This window comes from Pristis pectinata, chromosome 6 (genome assembly GCF_009764475.1).
Source record: "Pristis pectinata isolate sPriPec2 chromosome 6, sPriPec2.1.pri, whole genome shotgun sequence".
In the NCBI taxonomy this organism is placed as follows: Eukaryota; Metazoa; Chordata; class Chondrichthyes; order Rhinopristiformes; family Pristidae; genus Pristis; species Pristis pectinata.
The window spans coordinates 112,195,211-112,217,853 of record NC_067410.1 but is presented as its reverse complement, the minus strand read 5'-3'; the positions used below and the strand labels follow the sequence as shown (position 1 = coordinate 112,217,853).

At 49.8% G+C, this 22,643-nt stretch overlaps 1 protein-coding gene across 3 annotated transcripts in view; it reads right to left on the bottom strand.

Annotated features, from left to right (window-relative positions):
• Window positions 1-22,643, bottom strand: part of LOC127572142 (traf2 and NCK-interacting protein kinase-like) — a 105,107-nt gene that overhangs the window by 7,233 nt on the left and 75,231 nt on the right. For 2 of the 3 annotated variants that reach the window (XM_052019092.1, XM_052019093.1), the window contains 5 exons: window positions 20,419-20,586; window positions 18,615-18,717; window positions 14,662-14,832; window positions 11,988-12,131; window positions 4,915-5,049 (listed from right to left, as the gene is read on the bottom strand). In XM_052019092.1, the coding sequence (XP_051875052.1) occupies window positions 4,915-5,049; window positions 11,988-12,131; window positions 14,662-14,832; window positions 18,615-18,717; window positions 20,419-20,586 (721 nt within the window). The remainder of the gene's footprint in view (window positions 1-4,914; window positions 5,050-11,987; window positions 12,132-14,661; window positions 14,833-18,614; window positions 18,718-20,418; window positions 20,587-22,643) is intronic. The other variant, XM_052019094.1, reaches the window with a different exon arrangement.

Below are 22,643 nucleotides of genomic sequence, written 5' to 3'. Positions count from 1 at the left end.
CAGCTGGACTACGGGGAGTTAGTTGGAGAAAACTTGCAAAGTGCAGGTCTGGGTTCAATGGGCCGAATGGTCTCCTTCAGGGGTGTAGGATTTCAGGATTCTGAACAGAAAGGCCTAGTGGGTGACTGCAAGGATTAATGGGGCCTGTTCCCATCAACAAGGGAATGCTTTGCACAATGCCATTCCTTTGAATGGAAGACGAGGTTTACTGAAAGTCAGGGAGACTTCAATGGAAAGCAAAAGCTTGTAAATTAATGAGAGGCATAGATGGGGTAGGCAGCCACAATCTTTCTCTCAGGGTAGAAATGTCAAATACCAGAGGACATGCATTTAAGGTGAGAGGGGGAAAGTTCAAAGGAGATGAGTGGGGTGAGTTTTTTTACACAGAGGGCGGTGGGTGCCTGGAACGGGCTGCCTGGGGTGGTGGTGGAGGCAGATACAATAGTCATGCTTAAGAGATTTTTAGACAGACACGTGAATATGCAGGGAATGGAGAGATACGGATCATGTGCAGGCAGAAGGGATTTAGTTTAATTTGGCTTCATGTTCAGCACAGACATGGTGGGCCGAAGGGCCTGTTCCTGTGCTGTTCTATGTTCAACGGGCAACTTGATCAAAGTTTTCAGGGTACTGAGGGGAGCTGACAGGGTAATTAGACCAAAGCTGGGGAGTGTGGGATTAGGGGCCAGTGTAACAACTGGATCCCAGGTTTACAGAGTGAAGTCCATAGACAGTGGGTGACGGAATTTGGGAGCTCCTCCCTACAAACTGGTAAGTTCAAGTCTGAGACCGACAGATATAGAACATAGAAAACCTACAGCACAGTTCAGGTCCTTCGGCTCACAAAGCTGTGCCGAACATGTCCCTACCCTAGAAATTACTAGGCTTACCCATAGCCCTCTATTTTACTCAGCTCCATGGACCTATCCAACAGTCTCTTGAAAGACCCTATCGTATCCGCCTCCACCACCGTTGCCGGCAGCCCATTCCATGCACTCACCACTCGCTGAGTAAAAAACTTACCCCTGACATCTCCTCTATACCTACTCCCCAGCACCTTAAACCTATGTCCTCTTGTGGCCACCATTTCAGCCCTGAGGAAAAGCCTCTGACTATCCACCCGATCAATGCCTCTCATCATCTTATACACCTCTATCAGGTCCCCCCTCATCCTTTGTCTCTCCAAGGAGAAAAGGCCGAGTTCCCTCAACCTGCTTTCATAAGGCATGCTCCGCATTCCAGGCAGCATCCTTATAAATCTCCTCTGCACCCTTTCTATGGCTTCCACATCTTTCCTGTAGTGAGGCGACCAGAACTGAGCACAATACTCCAAGTGGGGTCTGACCAGGGACCTATATAGCTGCAACAATACCTCACAGCTCCTAAATTCAATTCCCCAAGGGTACTGATGGAATTAGGGAACAGGTGGGGAGATGGTTAAGGTCACAGATCAACGGTGGGTCGAGGGTCATGGGGTGACCCAGTAGCACAGTAGGTAGTTCCACCGTCTCACAGAGCCAGAGACAAGGGTTCCATCCCAACCTCTGGTGCTGTCTGAGTGGAGTTTACTCGATCTCCCTGTGACCACGTGGATTTCCCCCAGGTGCTCTGGTTTCCTCCCACATCCATGAAGATGTTCAAATTGGCTAACTAGTTATTGTAGATTAATCACCAGTGTGGATGGGGAAAGGAGTTGACGGGGACGTGACAGAGAACAGGGAAATGTGGGGGAAAGGGATTGATGAGATTGCTTTGAGAGCTGACTGTTACGGACTCAGTGAAAGTCCCTTTAAGATAGAGAGTGTGTGTGTATGTGTGTGTGGGGCGTGCTTACGTCAATAGAAGATAAAGGACGTAATGACGTTGTTGAAGAAGTTAAAAGAAGGAGAGAGAGAGAAGGGAGAGAGACACCAGCCTGCTAGTTTTCTCTATCGATGGATGAGAAACAATAACTGTGTTTGCCACTGAAATCCATGTATGGAAGTTGGAAGTAATCCGGTGGAGTTCACTTTGTTGCTGACCTGTAGAAGGAAACAGGTATTTGTGTGTGGACGACCACGGTTCGGATGCTTTTCGGGGTGAGGAAGTCACTACCGAGTGAACACTGAAGTGTCATTTGGGTTCCATCGTGGAACATTTGGATTTCATATGTACTCTCTCTATGTTTCTCCACGTCTACGTCTTATCTTCAGACAATGGTGGTTGTTGAAGAAGCCCTTGCTCATGTTTCACCTTATGGCTTGCGGAACTGAACTTTAAGAACCATTCTGGAACTGGGAGTTTTGGACTTTGCCACACACACACAAGAAGAGTTTAGTTTTGGGGTTAACGTTCAAAGTTTAACATTTTTGAATTCTAACACACTAACATTTTTACTTTTATTTTACGTATTATCATAAGTAGTGATTAATAAAATAGTTTTTAACACTAAATCATGCTCAGTGTGTTTCTTTTGTTGCTGGTTTGTGACATGACATAGACGCTATGGGCCAAATGGCCCCCTTCTACATCCATGATCTCACTGAATGGTAGAACACACTGAAGGGGCTGTACAACCTTCTCCTCCGGTTTCCTCTCACATCCCAAAGACATGCAGGTCAGTTGGCTAACTGGTCACTGTAAATTGCCCCCAGTGTGTGGGTGAGGGGTAGAACCTAGGGGGAGTTGATGGGAATGTGGGGAGAATGAAAAATGGGATAGGTGTAGGATTGGCATAAATGGGTGGTTGGTCAGTGCAGTGTCAATGGGCTGAAGGGCCTGTCTCCTGCTCATCTATAACTCTATTCCTACAGTTCCCTGTGGACACTTCATAAAGCCATCCCCACAGGAACTGGCCTGGGGTGGAGAACTGAGTGGTGTAACTGTTAGTTAAATACACGGCAGCAACATTCCACCGTACTTCGAGAACAAGCCCGACCATGTCGTCTTGGCGATCTCTGACCAGCGCGCCATGTTCTCCCTGCACCGGGGGGAAACCACAAGGTCAAAAGGAGAAGTTGTCCAGAGAAGGGCTCGATGTTCAGCCTTTGGAACAGACACAAGTCTGGACGTTATGTTGCAGTTCTACAAGACGTTGGTGAGGCTGCATTTGGAATATTGTGTTCAGTTTTGGTCACCCTGCTATAGGAAAGATGCCATTAAGCTGGAAGGAGAGCAGGGGAGATTTATGAGGATGTTGCCGGGACTCGAGGGACTGAGTGATGGAGAGAGGTTGACTTTATTCGTTGAAGTGTAGGACAATGAGGGGTGATCTGATAGAGGTGTATAAATTAATGAGTGGCCTATATCGGGTGAATGTGCAGCCTTTTTCCCAGGGCTGGGGAATCAAGAACTAGAGGGCACAGGTTTAAGGTGGGAAGGGAAAAATTTAATAGGAACCTGAGGGGCAACTTTTTCACCCAGAGGGTGGTCAGTATATGGAACGAGCTGCCAGAGGAAGTGGCTGAGGCAGGTACATTAACAACATTTAAAAGGTTTTTGGACAGGTACATGGATAGGAAAGGTTTTGAGGGATATGGGCCAAACACGGGCAAATGGGACTAGCTTAGATGGGGATCTTAGTCAGCATGGACCAGCTGGGCTGAAGGGCCTGTTTCTGTGCTGTATGGCTGTATGACTCTATGACCTGTCCAGCTCCAGAAGGTCCTTGGCTTGGTCCCTGAGATATTCTCTGCTGTGACTGGCAACCTCCCCACCATTGAGGACATCTTCAAGAGGCGGTGCCTCAAGAAGGCGGCATCCATCACTATGGACCCTCACCATCCGGGACATGCCCTCTTCTCGTTACTGACATCGGGGAGGAGGTACAGGAGGCTGAAGACCCACACTCAACGATTCAGGAACAGCTTCTTCCCCTCTGCCATCAGATTTCTGAATGATCCATGAACCCAGGAACACTACCTCGTTATTCCTTCCTTTAGCACTATTTTTGTTATTTATAGATTCCTATGCCCTTGCACTGTACTGTTGCCACAAAACAACAAATTTCATGTCATACGTCAGTCATAATAAATCTGATTCTGATTCTGGGACGGTTGAGGATCCCTCTCCCATTCGAGCATTTGATAGCTCCGGGCCATCATCCTGGGGTTTAGAAGGATGAGGGGGATCTCATTGAAACCTGCCAAATATTGAAAGGCCTGGATAGAGCGGACGTGGAGAGGATGTTTCTAATAGTGGGAGAGTCTAGGACCAGAGGACACAGCCTCAGAATAGAAGGACGTCCCTTTAGAACAGAGGTGAGGAGGAATTTGTTTTGTGCTCTCGTTCTTTATGGTCCATGTACTGTGTGCAGTTTTGGGCTCCTTATTTAAGAAAGGATGTGCTGACGTTGGAGAGGGTTCAGAGAAGATTCACTAGAATGATTCCAGGAATGAGAGGGTTTAACATATGAGGAACGTTTGATGGCTCTTGGGCTGTACTCCTTGGAGTTCAGAAGAATGAGGGGGGACCTCACGGAAACATTTTGAATGTTAAAAGGCCTGGACAGAGTAGATGTGGCAAAGTTGTTTCCCATGGTAGGGGAGTCTAGTACAAGAGGGCACGACTTCAGGATTGAAGGGCGCCCATTCAGAACAGAGATGCGGAGAAATTTTTTTAGCCAGAGAGTGGTGAATCTGTGGAATTTGTTGCCACGGGCGGCTCTGGAGCCAAAGTCATTGGATGTATTTAAGGCAGAGATTGATAGGTATCGGAGTAGCCAGGGCATCAAAGGTTATGGTGAGAAGGCGGGGGGCGAGGTGGGGCTAAATGGGAGAATGGATCAGCTCATGATAGAATGGCAGAGCAGACTCGATGGGCCAAATGGTCGACTTCTGCTCCTTTGTCTTTATGGTCTAATTACAGGGGGGAGGGAACACGAGTCAGCTGCCACGCATTGAGGAATGAGTGTCACCACCCTCAGTCCGTACGTACCGACTTTGTAATGTACGCAGCCCTCCAGGTCACCGACGGTGGTCCAACCCTGCTTCTTCTCCACCTCCGGGTCATTATGCAATATCCTGTTCTTCAGCCAGGACAGGTAGTACACCCGCAGCTTGTTCTTCTTCCCTGCTCAGTGTGGAAGGGTTATCACAGTTAGTTCATCATCCTCCATCTCACAGGGTCCCATCTCAGGCAACCTCCAGCTCCCTGAGACGAGGGCTGGTCCCTTCATCATATAAAATCACAAGGGGAATAGTCGCAGCCTTTTTCCCAGAACTGGAGGGCTTGAGTTGTAAGGAGAAGCTGGATAGGCCGGGACTGTTTTCCCTGGAGCAAAGGAGGCTGAGGGGGTGACCTTATAGAGGTTCATAAAATCATGAGGAGCATCGATAGGGTGAATGCACTCAGTCTTTTTCCCGGGTTGGGGAATCCACAACTAGGGAGCATAGGTTTAAGGTAAGAGGGGAAAGATTTAGGGGAAACTTCTTCACGCAGAGGGTGGTGGGTATGTGGAACGAGCTGCCAGAGGAAGTGCTGGAGGCAGGTATAATTACAACGTTTAAGAAATAGATTAGACTATTGTCATATACACCAGGGTGCAATGAAATTCCCTGCTCACGTGAGGAGTGTACACTGCAACAATAAATACAGCAATGAGCACAAAACAGCAGAATGGTGCAAATCCAGCCACTGTCCGTAAGGAGTTTGTACGTTCTCCCCGGGTCTGCGTGGGTTTCCTCCGGGTGCTCCGGTTTCCACCCACATTCCAAAGACGTATGGGTTAGGAAGTTGTGGGCATGCTGTGTTGGTGCCGGAAGCGTGGCGGCACTTGCGGGCTGCCCCCAGAACACTCTACGCAAATGGTGTATTTCACTGTGTGTTTCGATGTACATGTGACTAATAAAGAAATCTTATCTCTCTCTAGAATGTATTACGCCATCTTAAGCAGTGCAAAAGGAAATGCTAATGTGACACTTGGACAGGTACATGGACAGGACAGGTTTAGAGGGATATGGGCCAAACGCGGGCAAATGGGACTAGTGTGGATGGGCATCTTGGTCAGCATGGACCAGTTGGACCGAAGGGCCTGTTTCCGTGGCTGTGTGACTCTATGACTCTCCTACCAGCCCATCAACCCCTTATGACCAGCTCTCAGGTGAGGCAGCGAGACCACTGTGATTAACCTTGCCTCAAGGCCAGCGATCGAGACATTTCCACCAGCAGGAGAACCACAGGGGGACGTGGTTACAGGATGAGGGGTGGTCATTTAAATCTGAGGTGTGTGGGAGCTTCTTCCAGCAGAGGGCGATGAATCTCTGCAATTCTCTACCCCTGAGGTGTGGACACTGAATCTCTGGGGGGGATATGAAGAGGAGGAAAGTAACATTTTGAAAGATCGGGGAATAGAGGGCGATGGAGAATTGGCACCCGAGGAGATGCAGCCTGGAGCAGGTCAGCTATGATCGTATTGAGCGGTGGGTCAGGTTTGATGGGCCGAGTGGCCTACTCCTACTCCTATATTCTTGTGACACTTCCAGTTCAGTTTAATGCATAGTATTAAAACAAATATATAACCCTTTAAGACACTAAAACTCAGCAGAAGAAGTAGTCCAACCATGGCTAACAGGAGTTATTGACAGTGTTAGATCAAAGGAAAGGGCTTTTAATGTTGCGAAACAGAGCAGTAACCATAGAAAAACTTCACAGATCAGCAGAGGGCCAACACATTGATGCGGGAAAGGAGAACACGAGAGTGGTTCAGCAAGAAGCAATATACAGGTAAATAGGAAAAGATTAGAAATGATTAACATGGGTCCCTTACAGACTGAGTGAAAAGTTCCCTCCTCAGGTATATTTTGTGTCAGCCTTCACAGAGGAAGACACAGAAAACTTTCTGGAAATAGCGGAGAACTACCGGTCTGGATTAAACACAAGACTGAAAGAAATCAGGGTTAGTGAAAACAGGGAAGGACCAGACTGACAGCCATACATCTCCCGGACGTCAGGAGCTGCCTGCGGAAGTTTTGGAAGAGGTGGTGAAGGAGCCAATGGCTGCACTGTTTCTCATGCCCCAACGTTCTGTAGGTTCTGGAACAGTTCTACAGATTGGAAGGTCGTGATGGTTATCCCGCTAACTTAAAGAGGTGAAGACAGAGAAAACACAGGGAACCACCGGACTGTTGACTTGACCCCAATGGGAAGGAAAAAGGTCAAAAGCTATTATTAAGGAAGTGGTAACGTGCAAAAACAGATATAAGCAGTTACTTTTATTTATTTATTCATTTTCAACATCTGGGCATTTATTGCCCATTCCTGACTGCCCCTGAGAAGGTGGGAGGGTGAGCTGCCTCCTTGAATGGCTGCAGTCCTTCTGGTGAAGGTGCTCCCACAGCGCTGTTGGGGAGGGAGCTCCAGGGTTTGGTGAAGGAACGGCGATATATTTCCACGTCAGAAAGGTGCGTGACTTGGAGGGGAAGCTGCTGGTGGTGGTGTTCCCCTGTGCCTGCTGCTCCCATCCTTGTTAGTGGGAGAGGAGGTGGGTTTGGGAGATGCTGTCGGAGGAACCTGGGTGAGTAACTGCAGTGCATTGTGTAGAGGGTGCACACTGGAGGCACTGTGCGCTGGTGGTGGAGGGAGGGCATGTCTGGGGTGGTGACGAGATAAGATATCTTTATTAGTCACATGTACATCAAAACACACAGTGAAATGCATCTTTTGCATAGAGTGTTCTGGGGGCAGACTGCAAGTGTCGCCACGCTTCCGGCACCAACATAGCATGCCCACAACTTCCTAACCCGTATGTGTTTGGAATGTGGGAGGAAACCGGAGCACCTGGAGGAAACCCACGCAGACATGGGGAGAACGTACAAACTCCTTACAGACAGCGGCGGGAATTGAACCTGGGTCGCTGGCGCTGTAATAGCGTTACGGTAACCACTACACTAAATGAGGTGCTGATCAAGCAGCTGTTTTCTCCTGGATGGCGTTAAGCTCCTTGAGTGTTGCTGAAGCTGCACTCACCCAGGCAAGGAGAAGGCAAGTGAAAAATATCCTGGAAATAGTTGTAAATCAGGAATTGGATGGGAGGGAGGAACACAGGAAAATGACCATGACTGGGGCAGTGGTACTGAGCACACTGGTGGGGCTGTGCGGTGACCAGTCTCTGGGTCCTGATGGACTTCATCAAGGGTCCTAAAGCAGTGCTCGCGAGACAGCTGATGCGTAGGTTTTAATTTTTGAAAATCCACTGGATTCAGGGAAGGTTCCATGAGGTTGGAAAATATCAAATACAATTCCTTTGTTCAAACTGGGGGGAGCCAGAAAGCAGGAAACTACAGACCACTTAGCAATATCTGTCATAAGGAAAATGTCACACGCGACAGTAAAACTCCAGTCATCCACTGACTGATTCTTGGGAAATCCTGACGGTTCAGGTATCTGGTTCACTGGCTGCTTACTTTTCTACCTTCCTTGGTGCAAGGGGTCCCCATTTCCCACACTCCCTCGAACACACCAGTGTCCCAGTTCCCTGCTCCCTCTGACACATCAGGGTCCCAGTTCCCTGCTCCCTCTGACACACCAGTGTCCCAATTCCCTGCTCCCTCTGACACACCAGGGTCCCAGTTCCCTGCTCCCTCTGACACACCAGTGTCCCAGTTCCCTGCTCCCTCTGACACACCAGTGTCCCAGTTGCCTGCTCCCTCTGACACACCAGGGTCCCAGTTCCCTGCTCCCTCTGACACACCAGTGTCCCAGTTCCCTGCTCCCTCTGACACACCAGGGTCCCAGTTCCCTGCTCCCTCTGACACACCAGGGTCCCAGTTCCCTGCTCCCTCTGACACACCAGGGTCCCAGTTCCCTGCTCCCTCTGACACACCAGGGTCCCAGTTCCCTGCTCCCTCTGACACACCAGGGTCCCAGTTCCCTGCTCCCTCTGACACACCAGGGTCCCAGTTCCCTGCTCCTTCTGACACGCCAGAGTCCCAGTTCCCTGCTCCCTCTGACACGCCAGGGTCCCAGTTCCCTGCTCCCTCTGACACACCAGGGTCCCAGTTCCCTGCTCCTTCTGACACGCCAGAGTCCCAGTTCCCTGCTCCCTCTGACACACCAGGGTCCCAGTTCCCTGCATCCTTCTGACACGCCAGTCCCAGTTTCCTGCTCCCTCTAACACACCAGGGTCCCAGTTACCTATTCCCTCTAACACACCAAGGTCCCAGTTCCCTGCTCCCTCTAACACACCAGTGTCCCAGTTCCCTGCTCCTTCTGACACACCAGGGTCCCAGTTTCCTGCACTCCCCTTAAATTCAGCGGGGCCCTGCTTCCTGCACTCCCTTTAAACTTCCCAGGTTTGCTGGATAATTGTATTACTGTATAACTTGTTAAGAAAGAAGTGAACTTGAAGTGTATCAGAGTGTTGACTGGAATAACATCCAACAACCTGGAATATCTGCTGCTCCAACACCGAATCCTGAGTGTGCCAGATTGTGAGAGTGTCAATGGGCACTTGGGAAAATGTGTCTGTGATGCTGCTGAGAGTAAGTTTTCTATTGCACCTGTGTATACCTGTACTTGTGCACGTGACAATAAACTCAACTTTGACTTTAAATGTCTTCCTCTCTCTTCTATTTCTCACTGTCTTACATTCTAAGTACGGAGGGAGTGCAGCGCTGTGGGAGTTGCCACATTGAAGGCCAGAAGTTAACCGGATGTTACAAACCCATCGGGATGTGATAAATCCTCTGGCCACTGTTTGAAGCAAGAGCTGAGGGATTGTCTCCAGTGTCTGTGGGTCAATATCCAAACTCAACCAGTTAACATACGGCTGTACGTGCAACCCTGCTATGTGCCTAACTGGAACAGAAGTATTGGAGAAAAATTTAGAAACTTAAGTTCTTAAATAGGAGCCAATATAACCTCTGCCTGAGTCTGTAACCATCTCTGGCCTTATACAAGCCTCCTCAATCTCTGCTCACTTCCAATTCTGGCCTCTTGAGGCTCTCTCAGTTGTAACTGCCCTACCACTGTCTGGGCCCTGGAACTCCCTCCCTAAGCCTTCGTGTCTCTCTTCCTCCCCCAAGTTGCTCCTTGCAAAAAAAACCCTGCGGCTTTGACCAAGTCCTTGGCCTCCTGCCCCTCCCAGCTCCCGCCTGTCTCAGGGTCAGTCTTTACTTGGCAGCTCTTGCATTCCATCACCGGTACAGCTCTCCCCACCACCTAGGACATCGACATGAGGTGATGCCTCAGGAAAGTGACATCCATCATCAGGGACCCCCACCATCCGGGCCGTGCCCTCTTCTCGATGTTGCAATCAGGCAGGAGGTACAGGAGCCTGCACCCCACACCTCAAGGTTCAACAAGGGCTTCCTCCCCAGTGTTGTCAGGTTCTCGAACCCACCTGTGAAACCCCAACACTACCCCGGACTGGATTTCTTTCCTTCTCTCTCAGCTTGCACTAATGTCCTGTTTATTTTGCTGTGTAAGTTACAATAATTTAGAACATAGAACATTACAGCACAGTACAGGCCCTTGGGCCCACATTGTTGTGCCAACATTTTATCCTGCCCTAAGTTCTATCTAACCCTTCCCTCCCACATAGCCCCCCATTTCTTTATCATTCATGTGTTTATCTATGAGTCTCTTAAATGTCCCTAATGTATCTGCCCCCACAACCTCTGCCGGCAGTGCGTTCCACGCACCCACCACTCTCTGTGTAAAAAACTTACCCCTGACATTCCCCCTTATACCTTCCTCCAATCACCTTAAAATTATGCCCCCTCATGTTAGCCATTGTCGCCCTGGGAAAAAGTCTCTGACTGTCCACTCGATCCATGCCTCTTATCATCTTGTACACCTCTATCAAGTCACCTCTCATCCTCCTTCTCTCCAAAGAGAAAAGCCCGAGCTCACTCAACCTATCCTCATAAGACATGGTCTCCAATCCAGGCAACATCCTGGTAAATCTCCTCTGCACCCTCTCTAAAGCTTCCACATCCTTCCTATAATAAGGCGACCAGAACTGAACACAATACTCCAAGTGTGGTCTGATCAGAGTTCTATAGAGCTGCAACATTACCTCATGGCTCTTGAACTCAATATCCCGACTAACGAAGGCCAACACTTCATATGCCTTCTTAACAACCTTATCGACCTGCGCAGCAACCTTGAGGGATCTGTGGACGTGGACCCCAAGATCCCTCTGTTCCTCCACACTGCCAAGAGTCCTGCCATTAACCTTGTATTCTGCCTTCAAATTCGATCTCCCGAAGTGTATCACTTCACACTTATCCGGGTTGAACTCCATCTGCCACTTCTCAGCCCAGCTCTGCATTCTATCAATATCCTGCTGTAATCTACAGTAACCTTCTACACTATCCACAACACCACCAACCTTTGTATCATCAGCAAACTTACTAACCCACCCTTCCACATCCTCATCCAAGTCATTTACAAAAATCACAAAGAGCAGGGGTCCCACTGGTCACCGACCTCCAGGCAGAATATGCTCCATCTACCACCACCCTCTGTCTTCTATGGGTGAGCCAATTCTGAATCCACACAGTCAAGTTTCCCTGGATCCCATGCCTCCTGACTTTCTGAATGTGTCTTCCATGAGGAACCTTATCAAACTCCTTACTAAAATCCATGTACACCACATCCACTGCTCTACCTTCATCAATGTGCTTTGTCACATCCTCAAAGAATTCAATCAGGCTCCTGAGGCACATAAATTTGTGTTAATTTAAGTCTGTGTTAACTTGTGTTTGTCATGTCTGTAATGCACTGTGCTGCTGCTGCAAACAGCTAATTTTCATGGCATTTATACCCTGGGTACGTATGCCCATGACAATAAACTTGAACTTGTCCTTGAAGTTGCCACAGAAATGCCAGCTGTTTAGGAAGCTAGCTCATTCTCTTAACATCCAGTTTTTACCCAACAAAGCCAAACGCCCCTTGCATGAAGATGTGATTACAAGAAGGAAGAGCCGTGAATGAGTCCATTAATACTTGAAGGCTGGATTAGACTCACAGACCATCCTCTCTTCAATGCCAAACTGGCCTCTTACCGGATATAGTCACCAGGATGTTGAGACCCTCCAGCACGTCCATCTGATGGAATCGCCTGCGACTGATCAGGTTATACACCTTCCCCTGGCCGCTCCGATCCAGTAGCATCAAACTGTTCTCAGTGCCCACCAGCAGGTTCACTCCTAGAAGGCAAAGCACACACATCTCGGTGGGTGATGGGGGCTTGTGATGGGAAGGGTGGTGCCACAGTGGGAAAGAGGGTTGAGAGCTTCAAGTTCCTGGGAGTGAACATCACCAATAGCCTGTCTTGTCCTGGCCACGGCCAAGAAAGCTCACCAGCATCTCTACTTCCTCGGGAGGCTAAAGAAATTTGGCATATCCTCTTTGACCCTCACCAATTTTTATGGATGCACCATAGGAAGCATCCTATCCAGGTCCATCAGGGCTCGGTATGGCAACTGCTCTGCTCAAGACTGCAAGAAATTGCAGAGAGTTGTGGACACAGCTCAGCACATCACAGAAACCAGCCTCCCCTCCATGGATCCTGTCTACACTTCTCACTGCCTTGGTAAAGCAGCCAACATAATCAAGGACCCCACCCACCCCGGACATTCTCTCTTCTCCTCCCTCCCATCGGGCAGAAGATACAAAAGCCTGAAAGCACGTACCCCCAGGCTCAAGGTCAGCTTCTATCCCGCTGTTATAAGACTATTGAATGGTCCGCTGGTATGATAAGGTGGACTCTTGACCTCACAATCTACCTGACCATGACCCCTGCACGTTTCTCTGTAACTGTAACACTTTATTCTGCATTCTGTTATTGTTTTCCCTTGTACTACCTCAATGCACTGATGTGATGAAATGACCTGTATGGATGGCATGCAGAACCAAGGTTTTTGCTGTACCTCGGTACATGTGACAATAATAAACCAATTTACCATTTTACACACAACTAGTTATCCTAGAGACCCAGACCAACAATCCAGAGATCCAAGTTCAAATCCCACCACAGCAGGTCATGGAGATACACGAGACTGCAGATGCTGGAATCTGGAGCAACACACAATCTGCTGGAGGAACTCAGCGGATCAGGCAGCGTCTGTTGGTGGAGAGGAATTGTTGATGTTTCGTGTAAAAATCCTGCCCTTTCCTGATGCAGGGTCTCAATCCAAAACGTCGATAATTCCTTTGCCTGCTCGAACTGCTGGGTTCCTCCAGCAGACTGTTTGTTACAGCAGATGTGGGATTTAACTTTGGTTAATAACCTGGAATTTGTAACAACTAGTTTTAGGATTGATGACCACATAAACCACTGGATTGTTGTAAAAACCCATCAGTTACACGAACACCCTGCAGGGAAGGAAACGTGTTGTCCTTACCCAGTCTGACCCACATGCTCTGAAAATACCCTCTGAAATGGCCCAGCATGGTCACCATGTTCTCATGGAGCAGTGATGGACGGACAATCAGTGCCGGCTTTGCCAGCGATGCCCAGATGATGACTAATGAATATACAAAGAAACTGGCTGCCACGTCAGAGCGAGTGGTTGGTGTCAAGGGAAGCAACCTCTCCTCGACACATGGTTGACAGAAGATAGGCTCTACCTGGCCTGTAGGGAGGGGTTTGTGCTGGTCCTGAGGACCCAGCTTTGCTGCTCTCCAGGGGGACACTGCCACCTTGCCCCCTTGTTCCGCTTAATGCCCCCAAATCCACTGCTGATTTGGCTGCACCACCTTCACTGAAAGTGAGTAGACCCTCCCAAGCCTGTGGGGGTAGGGGATGGGCAGGGGCAGCTGGGGGGGACGGGGAAGACAGGATGGGGGGGTGGGGGTGGGGGGGGGGGATGGGCAGCAGGTTCCGTCACTGAGCTGGGGGATGCATCACATTACGTGTACATTAGTGCTGAGTGTGGCTAACATACATGCCACATTCACACACACACACACACACATGCACATGAGCACGCACACATGCAATACACATGCACGGACACATGCGCACACACACAGGTGTGGCAAACACACATGCAAGTGTAACATACACAGGCATTCATACGCACACACTCATATGCAACCCACAAACACATGCACACGGACGACACATGAACAGACACACGTATGCACACACATATATGCAACATACACACGTACTTGCACACGTGCACGTATGTGTATGCACACCCACACACAAGGAACACACACAGTTGTGCACTCCCACATGCATGCACATACACACACACACACACGTGCAGACACACACGCACACACACGTGCACACACACACACAGACACACACACACATATGCGGACACATAGGCACACACATATCCAAGTTATTCCAGGATAGGCAGCATCTCCAGATAACAGAATTCCGAAGGATCCATACAGACTGATGTGTTCAGTACACGCTGGTACTGCCTCCAGTACCACCATGGGACATGCAACTACAGGCTGTGCACAGCGCAGATCCCGAGGGGTGGGCACAGGGAGACTGTTGGCCCTGGTTCTCCCCTCCGGTGTCCCAGGTGAAGACCACTCAGCGACCCGGGTGCGGCAGCCAACTCCACCCATCCTGACCCCGTACCCAACAGCCAGCTGATGCCCACCATGGACTGGCTGAGGACGACGGGGCAGTGGGCGACCCCCGGCTGAGGACAGATGTTTGGAGGTGGGGGTCAGTGACGTGTTGGGGAGCTGGAATCCGGAGCTCACCCCAGAGTGCAGCGCACAGTATCTCGGAGTTGAACCGCTTCTTGTACTTCCGGATCTCTGGAGTGTCGCTGTGGGGTCGGATGTTGGTGGGATTGACGTTGACCACGGAGATTTTCCGGACCTCGTTCAGCTTGGCCTGTTCCTGCCGCAACATCTCGGTGGAGAAGATCACTGCAGGAAGACAAGAGATAGTCTGAGCACAGAGCGCCACACGGTGCCCATGGAGACTGGCAGGACTCACACAGACCAACTCTGCTCTAAAGGGGCTTGGGAGTCCTAGTGCAGGATTCCCTAAAGGTTAACTTGCAGGCTGCAACTTGCAGGGGCGGCACGGTAGTGTAGCGGTTAGCGTAACGCTATTACAGTGTCAGTGACCCGGGTTCAATTCCGGCCACTGTCTGTAAGGAGTTTGTACGTTCTTCCCGTGTCTTCGTGAGTTTCCTTCAGGTGCTCCGGTTTTCTCCCACATTCCAAAGACGTACGGGTTAGGAAGTTGTGGGCATGCTATGTTGGTGCCAGAAGCGTGGCGACACTTGCGGGCTGCCCCCTCAGCACATTCTCAGTAATGCAAAAAGACATATTTCGCTGTGTGTTTCGATGTACATGTGACTAATAAATCTTAAATCTAGGTTGAGTCAGTTGTAAGGAAGGCAAGTGTAATGTTAGCATTCATTTCGGGAGAACTAGCCTATAAAAGCAAGGATATTAAGCTGAGGCTTTATAAGGCATTGGTCAGACCACATCTGGAGTATTGTGAGCAGTTCTGGGCGCAATATCTGAGGAAGGATAAGCTGCCATTGGAGAGGGTCCAGAGGAGGTTTACGAGAATGATCCAGGGATGAAAGGGTTAACGTATGAGGAGTGTTTGATGGCCCTGGGACTGTACTCGATGGCGTTCAGAAGGATGAGGGGGGATCTCATTGAAACCAACTGGATATCAAAAGGCCTGGAGAGAGTGGATGTGGAGAGGATGTTTCCAGTAGTGGGAGAGTCTGGGACCAGAGGGCACAGCCTCAGAATAAAAGGACGATGAGATGAGGAGGAATTTCTTCAGCCAGAGGGTGATGAATCTGTGGAATTCATTGCCACAGAGGGCGGTGGAGGCCAAGTCACTGGGTGTCTTTCAGGCTGAGATCACTAGGTTCTGGATTGGTAAGGGGGTTAAGGGTGACGGGGATAAGCTGAGAGAATGGGGTTGAAAAAAAATCAGCCATGACTGAATGGTCTAATTCTGTTCCTATAAAAGATCTTTATTAGTCACATGTACATCGAAACACACAGTGAAATACATTTTTGGCTTTGTGTTCTGGGGGGACAGTCCGCAAGTGTCGCCACGCTTCCGGTGCCAACATAGCATGCCCACAACTTCCTAACCCGTACGTCTTTGCAACGTGGAAGGAAACCGGAGCACCCGGAGGAAACCCACGAAGACACGGGGAGAACGTACAAACCCCTTACAGACAGCGGCCGGAATTGAACCCGGGTCGCTGGCACTGTAATAGTGTTACGCTAACCACTACACTACCGTGCCTGCCCACGGTATCATATATCTTATGATTTATTAGCAGAGGAGCAAACTCTGGGTCCGAGGACACTGGGAGGAACTCCTGTGGCTGACTCCTCCATCTGAGGCCTTGTTTATAGAGTCCTAGAGAGATACAACAAAGAAACAGGTGCTTCAGCCCAGAGTCTGCACCGACTTCAGTGGAAAGGGCAGTAAGGGAGGTGTACGGCATGCAGTGTTCATCAGTCGGGGCACTGAGTAGGGTGGGAAGTCAAGTTTCAGTTGCATAAAACTTGTCAGGCCACATTCGGAGTGTGATGGAGACACAGGAGACTGCAGAAGCTGGAACCTGGAGCAACACACAAAACGTTGGAGGAACTCAACGGGTCAGGCAGCATCTGTGGAGGGAAATGGACAGCCGACGATCCTTCATCTGAACTCATCCGGTCCGGGATCTGAAGGAGGTGGCTTTAGAAATTGTGGAGGCATTGGTGATAATTTTCCAATTGGTTCCGGAGGACTGGAGGGTCGCAAATGTAGTTCCGCTGTATAAGAAAGGTGGGAGGCAGCATAAAGGAAATTATAGACCTATTAGTCTGACATTGGTGGTGGGAAAGTTATTGGAATCAATCCTCAAGGATGAGGTTATGGAATACCTAGAGGTGCAAGGCAAGATAGGCTCAATCCAGCATGGTTTCATGAAGGGAAGATCCTGCCTGACCAACCTATTGGAGATTTTTGAGGAAATCTCAGGTAGGGTGGATAAGGGAGAGGTGGTAGATGTTGTGTATTTAGACTTTCAAAAGGCCTTCGACAAGGTGCCACACAAGAGGCTGTATAGTAAGATGAGAGCTCATGGAATTACAGGTAGGACATTAGAATGGGTGGAGCATTGGCTGGTAGGCAGAAAGCAAAGGGTGGGGATAAAGGGATCCCGTTCTGGTCGGCTACCGGTTACCAGTGGTGTTCCGCAGTGGTCTGTGTTGAGGTCGCTTCTTTTTACATTGTACATCAATGATTTGGATTATGGAGTTAATGGTTTTGTGGCTAAGTTTGCAGACGACACCAAGATAGGTGGAGGAGTAGGGAGTATTGAAGAAACAGGAAGGTTGCATTGAGACTTAGATAGTTTAGGAGAATGGGCAAGGAAATGGCAGATGAGATTCAATGTTGAGAAATGTGCCGTCGTACACTTTGGAAACAGAAATAAACGGGCAGATTATTATCTAGATGGGGAGAAAATTCAAAGTACAGAAGTGCAAAGGGACTTGGGGGTACTCATGCAGGATACCCTAAAGGTTAACCACCAGGTCGGTTCAGCGGTAAAAAAAAAGCGAATGTTATGTTTGCATTCATTTCGAGAGGTATAACATATAAAAGTAAGGAAGTGTTGATGAGGCTCTATGGGGCACTTGGTGAGGCCTCATTTGGAATACTGTGTGCAGTTTTGGGCCCCTTATCTTAGGAAGGATGTACTGATGTTGGAGGGGGCTCAGAAAAGATTTACGAGGATGATTCCCGGAATGAAAGGGCTTACATACAATGAGCGTTTGTCAGCTCTTGGACTGTACTCACTGGAGTACAGAAGAATGAGAGGGGACCTCATAGAGACATTTAGAATGTTGAAAGGACTGGACAGAGCAGATGTGGCTCAGCTGTTTCCCTTAGTGGGTGAGTCCAGGACTAGAGGGCACAGTCTTAAAGTTAGAGGGCACCGGTTTAAAACAGAAATGAGGAGAAATTTCTTTAGCCAGAGGGTAGTGATTTTATGGAATTCGTTGCCACATACAGCAGTGGAGGCCCAACCATTGGGGGCATTTAAGGAAGAGATTGATAGGTATCTAATTAGTCAAGGTATCAAAGGATATGGGGATAAGGCCGGAACTTCAGGCTAGATAGGAATAGTTTTAGTTTGGCTCATGGAGCAGACTCGATGGGCTGAATGGCCTACTTCTGCTGCTTTGTCTTGTGATCTTGTGAGAAGAGGGAGGAAGAGGGAAGGGAGGAAGGGGGAGAGGCAAAGAGAGAGGGAGGGAGACAAGAGGAAGCAAAGGAGGGAGGGGAGAGGCAGAGAGAGGGACAGAGGTGGAGAGAGGAGGGATGTAGAGAGAGAGAGAGAGGGAAGGAGAAAGAGGGAGGGAGGTGGAGAGAGAAGATGTAGAGAGAGGGGAGGGAGATGGAAAGAGAGGGAAGGAGACAGAGGAAGCAGAGAAAGGGGTAGGAAGAGAGAGCAAGAGGGGAAGGGAGAGGGGAGAAGAGGAGGGAAGGAAATGAGGAGAGAGCTGAGGAAAGGAAGGAAGAGGATAGGCTGCATTTATACCTCAGAACAGCTGAGGAATTACTTTGAAACGTTGACAATTAAGGTGAGGGACCCAAGGGCGATAACTGCAGTATTGTGGCCTCGGCAACCTTAACTCTTGGGACGGAGAGCTGTTGGTACATCACTCACCTGCCGCTGAAGACTCCTCCTCACTCCCACTGGGCGAAGTCTGAAATACCCTGGGGTCCACAAACGGGGTGAAAGACGACTTTGTGCCTGTCCCTCTGCCGTACTGCAAGATAAATGCACCACGTCAGACCACGGACCTCACTCTGCTGAAGGCTTGCACCTACAACAACTTCCATTTATATTGCACCTTGGACAGAGCAAAACCTCTTCAGGCCCTCGGTAGAGATGTTACCACACACCATGCCACAGAAGGAGATATTAGAATGGGGAACTGAGGCTTGGCCAATGAAGGGGGTATAAAGGAGGGGGAATACAGGGAGCTGGAGACATTCAAGCAGGGAAATTCCAGAGTTCTGGACCCAGTTGGATATAGGCACAGTCACCAGTGCCATGGCAACGGGAATTGGGAGGCTGGAATTGGATAAGAGCACTTGGAAGCAAGGGTAAGAGTGGAACCTGTTGGCTGGGAGCTGAGGTAGGTACCTACCAGGAATGGATGGTCAAGGGACAGTAGGATTTTAGGAGAGCTCGGGATACCATGGATAGAAACAGAGAGCCTGGGGAGCACTGGGTTTGTCAATTCTGGAGGGCGACAGTGCACACATGTGGGGTTCTGCAAGAGAGGGGCTGAGAGAGGAGAGGGGTCAGGTGGTGGGTGGGGGGAGGAATCTGATTGGGTAGTGGGGGAGGGATGAGATTGGGCAGTGGCTGAGGGACGGCAAACCATCCAGATGAGGCCAGATCATCGCCGGGGGAAACGGATGGAGATGGTTGAGAACAGAGATTATGATTGGAGCTTCAGTGCCCAACCACGGCAGGTTCTGCTCATCCAGTTTGATTGGCACATTGGTTCCCCAATCGGACGGCCTGAGACAGTGACTAGGTCAAGGTCACCGCGAGGATGGGAATCATCAGCCTACACAGGGACGTTGACGTTGTATTTTTGGGTGACGTTGCCAAGAGCAGCATGTGGATTAGAAACAGGAGGAGCCAAGGACGGATCCTTGGGGCTACGAGGGGGAACATTGTGGGTACAGGGAAGACACTGGATAACTCTTTGGCGATAGACTGGAATAGAACCTGTACAGATCCACCCAACGTGTCAACAAGTGGTGAGGCTTTGGACAATGTTGGTTTCCATTTCTTAAAAAACTTTGATGTCTTTCACTTTCAGTGAAGTCGTTGGACCTGCCTTGGTGAGTGGCAGCAGTGACATCTCAGTCCTTCCCATTCAGACTGCTCCTTCCTGCCCCCTCCCTCTGAAACATACAGGAGTCCAACAACAAGGCAGGATGGCACCCTCCCCCACCCCCACCACCTCTGCCACAACCTCACTCCAATCCCCGACGGCAGCAGACAAATCTCACACCTGAACTCAGTTTCCTGGGAATGACCAAAGTAACTTGGAACTAGGCAACCACCAGGCAGGGGATGTGCAAGATGGATGAAAGGGTTAATGTGAGTTACTTGGATCAAGGCGATTCTGGGTGGAGTTAGCAAATGAGTTAACCAGACGTTACCAGATTTTAAATTGGTTCAGAGAAGAGTTTCCCCATGACAATTTACATAGAATCAAAGGAACAGCAGAGAAGGAGGCTATTCGGCCCATTGCGTGCTGTGCTAGGTCTTTGTAAGAGCAATCTTGTTGGTGCAACAAGCAAACTGCTGGAGGAACACAGCGGGTCTGTGGAGGGGATCTTGTTGGTGTTTATTGCGTTCTTTAGCTGCACTATCTGTGAGCGGGTACCTGGGCGAGAGGGGACTCTCCTCCCTTTGAGACCCTCCCAGCGCCACCTCCACCTACCCCAGCGGCCGAGTCCTTCTCCTGAGCGAGCTGAGACGAGGTCCGCCCCATGGCCTCAGTCGGTGTGGTGGCAGGAGATTGGCTTTGCTGCACCAGATCGGGCAGATTGGTTTGGCTGGCAAAGCCATTACTGTCAGCATGACCAGTCCGCGTTCTCTCACCAGAAGTCTGCAGAGACACAGAGAGGCAGATAGATAGATAGATAGAGGGACAGGCAGGCAGGCAGGTAGACAGACAGGGGAAGCACAAACCACCAGCTACCACCACCCAAGCCAGCAGGTCTAATCAATGTGCCACCTTTCCCCCTTCTTCCCTGGAGTTAGTCCATTCAACAAAGGAGCAGAGGTTTTCATGCATTGGGCCAGGGAAATGACAGGGCTGCCAGCTCTGTTGCTTATTCCCTTGGAGTTACTCCACCCACCACACAAGCCCATTGGCCTTCCAGTGGCCAATGGGAAGGAATCAGACTCTATCATCCGATTGGATAGTTCTCCACCAATCAACTCCTCAGCCTAAGGGTAGGGAGGGTGGGGGTGTGGGGAAATAACATTGGACCTGAAGAGTCTGCACATTCGGGGGGGGCGGGGGGGGGGGGCTGGATGTTGGAAAGGGGGAGACGGTTGGCAGGGTTGTTACTACTCATGTTGTACACCTCAGGTTAGATCGGCCCGGGGGGGGCAAAACATAGAGACCACACAGGAGTGCATTCACAGGTAGACAAGGGGCTTCCCTACAGCTCCAGTCTCGGATGCTGACCCTCGTACTCGGGCACTGCCCTGCAACCCCACTGAGAATCTCTGGGCTTGCCTCCTTAAATATCCCAGCAAAGGACAGGGGCTTGCACCAAGTATTACATTCTGTTCTGGTCGCCCATTACAGGAAGGATGTGGGGACTTTGGAGAGGGTGCAGAAGAGGTTCATCGGGGTACTACCTGGATTAGAGGGTTTGAGCTGTAAGGAGAGCTTGGACAAACTTGGGTTGTTTTCTCTAGAGTGGCGGAGGCTGAGGGGAGACCTGATAGAGGTTTATAAAACTATGAGAGGCATAGATAGACAGTCGGTATCTTTCTCTCAGGGTAGAAATGTCTCATACCAGAGGGCATGCATTTAAGGTGAGAAGGGGAAAGTTCAAAGGAGATGTGCAGGGCACGTTTTTTAACACAGAAAGTGGTGGGTGCCTGGAACGGGCTGCCAGGGGTGGTGGTGGAGGCAGATACAATAGAGGCATTTAGAAAGCTCTTAGATACGAATATGCAGGGAATGGAGGGATACAGACATTGTGTAGGCAGAAGGGATTAGTTTAGTTAGGCATTTAGTCACTAGTTTAATTAGTTCAGCACAACGTGGTGGGCTGAAGGGCCTGTTCCTGTACTGTACTGTTCGATGTTTTTACAGAGATAGGAAGGCCAGTAACCAGAGGACACAGGTTTAAGGTTTAAAGAAAGTGGCAGGAGTCAGAGAGGGGATGAGGGGTCAGAGATGTGGGGTTTGGTGTTGCTGTGATTGGGGCAGGAAAGTGGAGGTAGATTCAACGGGAACTTTCAAACCAGAGCTGGAGAAAGATGGACAAGGGAATTGGGGTTGAGGGGAATGAGTTCGAGAGTGAGATGAATTGGAGACCCTTTCAAAGAGTCAGAACAGCCTCGATAGGCCAAAAGGCTTCCCTCAGTGCTGTAAAATTTCTCTTCCGGAATCCTGTTGTTTGCTCTGGAGGGATGTCCAAGGGGGCAGTGGGATACCCTGCTGAGAAAGTTCACCACCTTCTATCCTCTGAACCCACCATCTTTCACCCCGAAAGGTCAAAGCTCATACACGGAAACCACCTCCAAGCCACACACCGTCCTTTGTACACTGGGAATACATCGCCGTTCCTTCACCGTCACTGGGTCTGAATTCTGGAACTCCCTCCCCAACAGCAGGAACGGGCAACAAATACTGGCCTGGCCGACAGTGACAACGTCCCTGAGAGTGAATACTTTAACAACGCAATCAACTCCCATAAGTGCCGAAGGTACAGATGTGGTCAAAGTGAGACAGTTGGTGGAGGGTAGGAAAGGGTAATAAAGGGAAGGAAGTAAAGAAGAGGACTAATGGAGAACATCTCACCCCACGTGGACAAGTGACGAGTGGACAGTGCAGGTACCATGGCCACACACACACACACACACACACACAAAAACCAGTTGTGGTGGGAGAGTTCTTCCTGGGTGCAGCCAAGTCTGGAT